At 37.8% G+C, this 11,113-nt stretch overlaps 1 protein-coding gene across 1 annotated transcript; it reads left to right on the forward strand.

The window, feature by feature from the left end:
- The first annotated feature begins 6,637 nt into the window (after positions 1-6,637).
- On the forward strand, positions 6,638-10,507 carry LOC132764725 (C-type natriuretic peptide 1-like). Its single transcript, XM_060758764.2, has 3 exons — positions 6,638-6,875; positions 8,913-9,153; positions 10,184-10,507. Exons 1-2 carry the CDS (start codon positions 6,780-6,782, stop codon positions 9,135-9,137), a joined length of 321 nt encoding a protein of 106 aa, XP_060614747.2. The 5' UTR covers positions 6,638-6,779; the 3' UTR covers positions 9,138-9,153; positions 10,184-10,507.
- Positions 10,508-11,113: the final 606 nt, after the last annotated feature.

Raw genomic sequence — 11,113 nt, forward strand, 5'->3', positions numbered from 1 at the left:
CAAAGAGAGCAAGAGAGAGACCTATATCTACTAGGCATGTGTAATCTATGACGAAATTTTGAACGTTTGGTTAGTTGCTGGTGCTTGGCTTCTAAAGTGTTTCTAAAGTTCCGGTGGTGAAAATTTCAGAACTCTAACAAAACGTTCAAAATTTCGTTATAAATGGCAGTTCCTCATTGGTTCTGTCATAAAAATCACCATTAACGAAATAATAATATCTATCTGTTTTCAGGTATTTCCAGGGTCTATTTCTTGGAGAGATAAATGCACAGAGAAAGGGGTGGACTAGATGACCTTTAGGGTCTCTTCTGACTTTTGGACCCTACATTTTCTGGGCCTATTTCTTGGAGAGAGAAAAGCTTGGGTACGATAAATGGGAGCCTTTATAACAACAAATATAATAATAATAATAATAATACCATAATAATAATAATAATAATAATAATAATAATAATAATACAAGAATAATAAAATACCCAGGGTGGATGGATAATAATAATAATAATAATAATAATATACCCAAGGCAGACAATAATAATAATAATAATAATAATACAATAATAATATATACCCAAGGCAGACAATAATAATAATAATAATAATAATAATAATAATAATAATACAAGAATAATAAAATACCCAGGGTGGATGGATAATAATAATAATAATAATAATAATATACCCAAGGCGGACAATAATAATAATAATAATACAATAATAATATATACCCAAGGCAGACAATAATAATAATAATACCATAATAATAATAATAATAATAATAATAATAATAATAATAATACAAGAATAATAAAATACCCAGGGTGGATGGATAATAATAATAATAATAATAATATACCCAAGGCGGACAATAATAATAATAATAATACAATAATAATATATACCCAAGGCAGACAATAATAATAATAATAATAATAATACCATAATAATAATAATAATAATAATAATATTACAAGAATAATAATATACCCAAGGCGGACAATAATAATAATAATAATACAATAATAATATATACCCAAGGCAGACAATAATAATAATAATAATAATAATACCATAATAATAATAATAATAATATTACAAAAATAATAATATACCCAAGGCGGACAATAATAATAATAATAATAATAATATACCCAAGGCAGATAATAATAATAATACAATAATAATAATAATATACCCAAAGCAGACAATAATAATAATAATAATAATACCATAATCATAATATACCCAAGGCGGATAATAATAATAATAATAATAATAATAATATATACCCAAGGCAGATAATAATAATAATAATAATACAAGAATAATAATAATATACCCAAGGCAGACAACAATAATAATAATAATACCATAATAATAATAATAATAATAATAATACAAGAATAATAATATATCCAAGGCGGATAATAATAATAATAATAATAATAATAATAATAATAATACAATAATAGTAATAATATACCCAAGGCGGACAATAATAATAATAATAATAATAATATACCCAAGGCAGACAATAATAATAATAATAATACAAGAATAATAATATACCCAAGGCAGATAATAATAATAATAATAATAATAATAATAATAATACAATAATAATAATAATAATAATAATAATATACCCAAAGTGGAATCCCCATTGTGCCAACACATAAAATCCCTCTTAATTTTCCAATATGGCCCGGCGTAGGCAGCTCAATGGGGTGTGAAGACCTTTGGAATCAATGGGGCTCATGGGGTCTCCCCCAAAGGGCTTTGGCATTTCGTGATCGATTTTGCAAATGTTAAGGTTTCCGAGAGAGAGCGAGGGAAATATCAACGCCCCCACTCAAGGGCACACGCTTCTGACATGCATCACTCATTGTATTGGCCGGGGGCGGGGGGGGGGGGGGATCAGACCCACCAAAGACTTGGAAATATACATAGAGAGAGAGGAGGGGGTCCATAAAGGTCATCTAGTCCATCCCTTTTACCATGCCTTTCTCTCTGCAAGAAATAGACCCAGGTAAGTTTTACCTTCTCTGTTGTGTGTGTATGTGTCTGGGTGTATGTATGTATATGTATGTGTGTGTGTGTGTGTGTATGTATACATATATATAGGACCTAAAGGTAATCTAGTCCATCCCCTTGCCATGCCTTTCTCTCTCCAAGAAAAGGACCCAGATAAAACTTTCTCTCTGTGTGTGTGTGTATGTATGTATGTATGTATGTGTGTGTGCGTGTGTGTGTGTGTATGTATGTATATATATATAGAGGACCCTAAAGGTCATCTAGTCCATCCCCTTGCCATGCCTTTCTCTCTCCAAGAAATGGACCCAAGTAAGACTTACTCTCTCTCTGTGTGTATGTGTGTGTGTGTGTATGTATATTTATATGTGTGTGTGTGTATAGGACCCTAAAGGTCATCTAGTCCATCCCCTTGAACCATGCCTTTCTCCAAGAAAAGGACCCAGATAAGACTATTTCTCTCTCTGTCTGTTGTGTGTGTATGTATGTGTGTGTGTGTGTGTGTATAAGACTTACTCTCTTTCTCTGTTTATGTGTGTGTATGTATATGTATATAGGTCACCTAGTCCATCCCCGTGCCATGCCTTTCTCTCTTCAGGAAATAGACCCAGATAAGACTCTTTCTCTCTCTCTCTTGTGTGTATGTGTATGTGTGTGCGTGTATACACTCACTCTCTCTCACACATATATATACACATACATACAACCATATATCTATATGGGACCCTAATGTTCATCTAGTCCATAAAACTTTCTCTTTCTCTTGTGTTTGTGTGTGTGTATGTGCGATTCACAGTTGACCACGATGGGAAAAAAAATCTATTTATCTATAACTCAATAATAATAATAATAATAATAATAATAATAAATAATAATAATAATATAGTAATTCTATCTTCTTGGTAAGAATCTAATAATAATAACAATAATAATAATAGATAATAATATAATAGTATAATAATAGATAATAATATAATCTATCTATATGGGATCCTAAAGGTAATCTAGTCCAACCCTTTGCAAGACATGAGCAGGCAAAGAAGCCCTTTCCTCTCTCCAGTCCTTTCCCGGCTCCCCTTTGCCTTCCCCAGGCATCCGGCCTTTCCTGCTGGGATCCATCAAAGTGTGAAAATGGGCCTGACGAACCGGAACAAGCTCTGCGTCCAAAGCCGAGAGTCCGGAACGGCCTCCGACCTGAGGTTTCAAGCACCAAAGATTATGTTTACGTCCCTTGGATGGACATCTGTCGGGAGGGATCAGATGGCATCTTCCTGACTAGACTGAATGGCCTTTGGAGATCCCTTCCAATTCTGGAAGTCGAAGGTAGTGTTTAAACGCAGGCTGGATGGCCATCTGTTGGGAGGGATTGTATGGTGTCGTCCTATGTAGTTGAATGGGGTTGGACTGGATGGCCCTTGGGGGTCCCTTCCAACTCTAGGAGTCAAAGGAAGTTTTTAAACGCAGGCTGGATGGCCATCTGTTGGGATGGATTGTATGGCGTCGTCCTATGTAGTTGAATGGGGTTGGACTGGATGGCCCTTGGGGGTCCCTTCTGACTCTGGGGGAGAATAATAGTAATAGATAATAATGGATAATAGATATTAAAGGGATAATAATATAATAATACTTCTATCCTCTTGCCTGGCTGAAGGGGGTTGGACTAGATGTCCTTTGGGGTCCCTTCCAACTCAATAATAATAATAAATTAAGTAATAATAATAATAATAATAATAATAATTCTATCTTTCCGCCTGGCAGGTAGAAATGGGTTGGACTGGATGGCCTTTGGGGGTCCCTTCCAACTCAATAATAATAATAATAATAATAATAATATAGGAATTCTATCTTCTTGCCTGGCCAAAGGGGTTGGACTAGATGTCCTTTGGGGGTCCCTTCCAACTTAATAATAATAATAATAATAATAATAATAATAATAATAAATATAATATAATAATATTATTATATTATTATTATTATTATTAATAATAATAATAATAATAATAAATATAATAATAATTATATCTTCCTGCCTTGCAGGTAGAAAGGGGTTGGACTGGATGTCCTTTGGAGGGTCCCTTCCGACTGTCTGCAAAGGAGCCTTTGAAGTGTCCAGCCGCTGCAGGTGGGCGGAGGATGACCGTGCATGATGCTGAGCGCTGACCCTTGGCGGCCGACCCTTGCCAGGCCAGGAATGCCAGTGCCGTGCCAGGGCTGGGGGCCCCCCGATGCATGGCGTCATTGGGCCTTTGATGTGGCATTATAGAACCATGGAGTTGGAAGGGACCCCCAAAGGCCATCCAACCTGACCCCACTCCACCATCAAAGCCCTCCCGACAGATGCCCATTATTATTATTATCTTGGCAGAGTGCCTCTGAGCATGGGCAGAGCGATTGGCATCTCTCCCCTCCAGGATGGGAGCAGCTGTGCCCGCACGCCCGGCACCGGAAAGGAAGCCTTTGTGAAATATTCATCTAATGCTAATGGAAAATGCTAATTGGCTTCCTAATTAAAGGGCACAGCGTCCGATTCCGGGAGTGGGAATAATGGGTCCTGATGGGGAGCCGAGCGGAAAGGCGTCACGGCCAGGCTTCAAGGGAAACACGTTAAAGGACTACTAATAATAGAGAGAGAGAGATCATAGAATGACATATAGGTGAATTATATAGGCATCTGTATGTAAATATATATGTGTGTGTATATATATGTGTGTGTGTAATGTCTAAATTATATATGTGTGCAATTATGTAAACATATGTATATACACACAGAGTATATATATGTGTGTGTGATGTCTACATTACCTATTGTATATACATAAACACATATATATATAAACACACAGTATATATATGTGTGTGTGTGCGTAATGTCTGAATTACTTATGTGTGCAATTATATATGTGAATATGCATAAACATATATATATACACAGTTTATATATGTGTGTGTGATGTCTACATTACCTATGTGTCTATATACATAAGCATATATATATATATACACACACACACACAGTATATATGTGTGTGTGCGTAATGTCTAAATTAAATATGTGTGCAATTATGTAAACATATGTATATACACACACAGTATATATATGTGTGTGTGTGCATAATGTCTGAATTACTTGTGTGCAATTATATGTGTGTATAATCATAAACATATATATATATATACACACACACACAGTTTATATGTGTGTGTGTGTGTGATGTTTACATTACCTATGTGTGTATATACATAAGCATATATATATACACACACAGTATATATGTGTGTGTGTGTGCGGAATGTCTAAATTACATATGTGTACAATTATATCTGTGTATATACATAAACATATAGGTACATATATGCACACAGTATATATGTGTGTGCGTGTGCGTGTAATGTCTGAATTACATATGTGTGCAATTATATGTGTGAATATGCATACACACACATATATATACATACACATGCACATTTTATATATGTGTGTGTGTGATGTTTACATTACCAGAGTATATATGTGTTGAATTATATGTGTATATATACATATACATACACACATATATACAGTGTATATATGTAATGTCTAAATTACATGTGTGGAATTATATGAGTGTATATGGTTATGTATATACACACAGATGTAATTGCACACAGATGTAATTTAGACATTACACAGGCACACGTCTAAATTACATATGTGTGCAATTACATATGTCTGCAATTATTTGTGCATATATGCATAACTATATATACACACACTGCATGTATATGTGTGTGTATATATGTGTATGTGTTTGTAGTGTCTTAATTTCATGTGTGCAATTATGTGTGTGTGTATATATATAAATTACATATGTGTGCATACACATAACCATATATGTGTGTGTGTGTGTGTGTGTGTGTGGTTATGTATATACACACATATGTAATTTTGACATTACACATACACGTCTAAATTACATATGTGTGCAATTATATGTGTGTCCATATACACATATAATGGTGATAATAATGATAATTATTAGTAGCTGAAGAAATCCATTTGCATATATATAACATAATGTGTATAACATTGTATTAATATAATAACAATATAATAATGATATGATATCAATATAATATTAAAATAATTTATTGACGTATATAAATATAAATTATATGTGTGCAATTTTGTGCATATATACATATGTATTCATATTAACATTAATATAATTATTATATTATTATATAAATTATTATTATATAATAATATTAATTTAATATAATTATTATATTAATTATTATATTAAAATATAATTATTATATATAATATAATTATATATCAATATAATAATGTATCATATATATATATATATTATATGCAATTTTGTGTATATATACACATATATATTAATATTAGCGTCATAGCAGGTACAAATAATATATCAAAATAATATGTGGATTACAACCAGTGTGTGATTGTTACCTGGACTGACAGGTAAAGGTGAGCAAAGGCGAAGGAAGCCTTGACTTCCATCCAGGTGAACAGCGTGCAAAGAAAAAGATCAAGAAACCCTTGGAAGTGGGACAAAAATTGCTCTTTTTGGTCACCTGCTGAGAAGGGGAGAAAAAAGAGAGAATTAATTCTGATGGACAGCCCACTCAGCCAATCGTGGCCCTTGGATGGGGAAGGGAGGCGGGCCCAAGGCTGTATATAAACAGAGGCCAAGGTAGCGGTCCTGGTCCTTTCCATCCCAAAGCCTCACCTGCGCAAGATGGGTCCCCACGTCACCTGCTTCAGGTGGGTGGCCTTGCTCCTCATCCTGACCCGCCAGCATCCAGCGGAGGCCAAGCCGGCCCCACATGCACAGGTAAGAGGAAAGGGAGCACACCTGTATGGGTCCCTATGGGAGGCACCTTGTGGGTGGGATCTGGAAGGAGTGATAAAATCCTAAGACCATATAAGTAATAGAACCTATTAATGACCCTATAATCAAGAGACCCGATGAGTGATAGACTCTATATCTATGAATATCCCCTATAGGTGAGTGATGGGACTTATGAAGGGCCCTATAATAGACCCTATGGATGATAGGTTCCAGGAAGAACCCTACAAGTAATAGACCGCATTCATGGGCCCTATGAATGACCCTATAAGTAAGGAACACTACGAATGATAGACCCAATGAATGACCCTATGAATGATAAACCCTATGAATGACATTATAAGTAATAGACCCTAAGATAGACTCCATCCATGACCCTATAGTAGACCCTATGAGTGATAGACCCTATGAATGACCCTATAAGTATGGGACCGTATGAATGACCCAATGCATTGACCCTATAATGGGCCCTATGAATGACCCTATAAGTAAGGCACCCTACGTGTGATAAACCCTATGAATGACCCTATAAGTATGGGACTGTATGAATAACCCAATGCATGACCCTATAATGGATCCTATGAATAAGTAAGGGACCTAAGATAGACCCCATGCATGACCCTATAATAGACCCTATGAGTGATAAACCTATGAATGGCCCTATAAGTAAGGCACCTTATGTGTGATAAACCCTATGAATGACCCTATAAGTATGGGACTGTATGAATGACCCAATGCATGACCCTATAATGGGTCCTATGAATGACTCTATAAGTAAGGGACCCAATGAGTGACCTTCAGAGTGATAGATTCTGTGTTTGCCTCTTCAGCACCATGGAGAGCTGCTTGGCTGGGGCTGCATGACCCTATGAATGACCCTATAAGTATGGGACCGTATGAAGTAAGGGACACTATGATTGACAGACCACATGCATGACCCTATAATAGACCCTATGGATGACCCTATAAGTAATAAACCTAAGACAGACCCCATGCATGACCTTATAAGAGACCCTATGAATGATAGACCCTATGAATGACCCTATAAGTAAGGGACACTACAAATGATAGACCCAATGAATGACCCTATAACAGACCTTATGAATGATAGACCCTATGAATGACCCTATAAGTAAGGGACCCTAAGATAGACCCCGTGCATGACCCTATAATAGACCCTATGAATGATACAGTCTATGAATGACCCTATAAGTATGGGGCCATATGAATGACCCTATAATGGGCCCTATAAATGACTATAAGGGACCCTAAGATATACCCCATGCACGACCCTATAATAGATAGACCCTATGAATGGCCCTATAAGTAAGGGACCCTATGAATGATAGACCCAATGCATGACCCTATAATAGACCCTTTGAGTGATAGACCCTATGAATGACCCTATAAGTAAGGGACCCTATGAATAACAGACCCCATGCATGACCCTATAATAGACCCTATGAATGACCCTATAAGTAATGGACTCCATGCATGACCCTATAATAGACCCTATGAATGACCCTATAATAGACCCTATGATAGACCCCGTGTATAATCCTATAATAGACCCTATGAATGATAGACCCTATGAATGACCCTATAAGTGAGGGACCCTATGAATGATAGACCCCATGCATAACCCTATAATAGACCCTAGGAGTGATAGACCCTATGAATGACCCTATAAGTAATGGACTCTGAGATAGACCCCATGGATGACCCTATAATAGATCCTATGAGTGTTGGACCCTATGAATGACCCTAGAATTGACCCTATGAGTGATAGATCCTAAAAGTAATACAACCTGTGTGAATGAGAGACCCTATGAATGATAAACTAAATCCATGACCCTATGACTGACCCAATGCTTGACCCTATAATAGACCCTAAGAGTGATGGACCCAAGGAGTGACTTTCAGAGTGATAGACTCTGTGTTTGGCTCTTCAGCACCTTGGAGAGCTGCTTGGCTGGGGCTGGATGGGGTGCTGATGGTCTGCTGGTGGTGCTTCCCTCGCAGGTCCTTGAGGGACGGATGGGGGTCCCAGTGGGGTCCTCGGAAGCGGAAGAGGGGGACGATGGGCTTGCGTGGCCGCTCGCGGAGACCGCTGCCCAACGGGTGCTCATGGTCGCCCTCCTGGGCTCCCCCCAGCACCTCCCGCCCAGGAGCAAGAAAGGCCTCTCCCGGGGGTGCTTCGGGGTCAAGCTGGACCGCATCGGGGCCCTGAGCGGATTGGGATGCTGAAGCTCACCTGGGAAAGGTAAGAACAACCACAGCTCCCATCGTCCACCATTAGGTTCCTTTTTGGAACCACAGTTCCCAACATCCACTATTAGATTCCTTTTTGGGGGGTCACAGCTCTCATCGCCCACCATTATTAGATGCCTTAGTGGAGATCACAATTCCCACCATACACTATTAGATGCCCTTTTCGGATCACAGTTCCCATCATCCACCCTTAGATGTCCTTTCTGGATCACAACTCCCATCGTCCACCCTTAGATGTCCTTTCCAGATCACGATTCCCATCATCCATCGTTAGATGCCTTTTCCTATAACAGTTCCCATCATCCACCGTTAGATGCCTTTTCCAGATCACAGTTCCCATCATCCACAATTAGATGCCTTTTTAGATCACAGTTCCCATCATCCATCCTTAGATCCCCTTTCCAGATCACAATTCCCATCATCCACCGTTATATGCCTTTTCCAGATCACAGTTCCCATCATCCATCCTTAGATGCCTTTTCCAGATCACAGTTCCCATCATTCACCCTTAGATGCCTTTTCCAGATCACAATTCCCATCATCCACTGTTAGATGCCTTTTCCAGATCAGTGTTCCCATCGTCCACCATTAGATAGGCTTTTGCAGATCACAGTTCCCATCATCCACCATTAGATGCCTTTTCCAATGACAGTTTCCATCATCCATTAGATGCCCTTTCTGGATCACAACTTCAATCGTCCACCATTAGATGTCTTTTCCAGATCATAGTTCCCATAATCTACCATTAGATGTCTTTTCTGATCACAGTTCCCATCATCCATCATTAGATGCCTTTTCCAGATCACAGTTCCCATCGTCCACCGTTAGATGCCTTTTCCGGATCACGATTCCCACCATCCACCATTAGATGTCCTTTCCAGATCACGATTCCCATCACCTATCATTAGATGCCCTTTTGGGATCACAGTTCCCATCACCCACTGTTAAGATGCCTTTTTGCTGGAAATATATCAGGAATACAATATCTCCTTTTAATCTCTCTGTTTTTCCTTCCTCCGCAGAGTAACACCTTCGAGACGCCCATTGAGGCCACCAACACCTCCATTCATCCATTCATTCTGGATTTGCAGGAACTACACAGCAGGATAAATAAACGAGAATTAAGCTGAAGTTACTTCTTTAGATCTTGGAGAAGTTACTCTGAGAATATTGACTCACTTGGACTCATGAAGTGATTCGGTTTCCCATTGGAGGTGGCTTCACCTTCCAGATGCATGTTTGTTCTCCCCGTTGTGAAAAGTAACTCATTACAAAGGGGTTTGGTGACTTGTAATCCATTATGGCACCGGGAAAAAGTGATGTGTCAAATAAATCTGTTTTCATAATTGTGTACCTTGTGTAACTTTACTCACACATTACTGACAGTATACTCACACTTTTCTCAATCTACTCTCAGTCTATTCACAGTTTCACTTTATTCAGTCTACTCACACTTTACTTGCATGTTACTTACAATTTACTCTCAGCCTACTCACACATTACCCATGCTTTACTCACAGTCTACTCTGAGTTGCCTCCGGGCTGATATGAGTGGGGTAGAAATAATGCAAATAAATTAATAAAACAAAATAAATGCTCACTTTACTCAATCTACTCACACTTTACCCACACATTAGTCAGTCTACTTACACTTTATTCACTCTACTCACACTTTACTCAGTCCACTCATATACTGACAGAGGACTCATTCTTCACTCACATTCTACTCACACATTACCGACAGTGAACAAAGTATGAGTAAAATGTGAGTAGACAGTAAGGTTTGAGTAAACTGAGTACATCATGAGTAACAGGTGAGTGACTGAGTAGACTGTGAATAGTCTAAGTAGATTGAGTAAAGTAACGTGTGAGTAGACTGAGAGTAAACCAAATGCAGTCTACTCATACACTGACAGAGGACTCGTTCTTCACTCAGATTCTACTCACAGTGT

The sequence above is a fragment of the Anolis sagrei genome, chromosome 13 (assembly GCF_037176765.1).
Source record: "Anolis sagrei isolate rAnoSag1 chromosome 13, rAnoSag1.mat, whole genome shotgun sequence".
Classification (NCBI taxonomy): Eukaryota; Metazoa; Chordata; class Lepidosauria; order Squamata; family Dactyloidae; genus Anolis; species Anolis sagrei.

Coding starts and splice junctions, on each gene's coding strand:
- LOC132764725 (XM_060758764.2), top strand. CDS start 6,780: ATGGGTCCCCACGTCACCTGCTTCAGGTGGGTGGCCTTGCTCCTCATC. Junction 6,876..8,912: donor AGCCGGCCCCACATGCACAG/GTAAGAGGAAAG, acceptor CTTCCCTCGCAG/GTCCTTGAGGGACGGATGGG.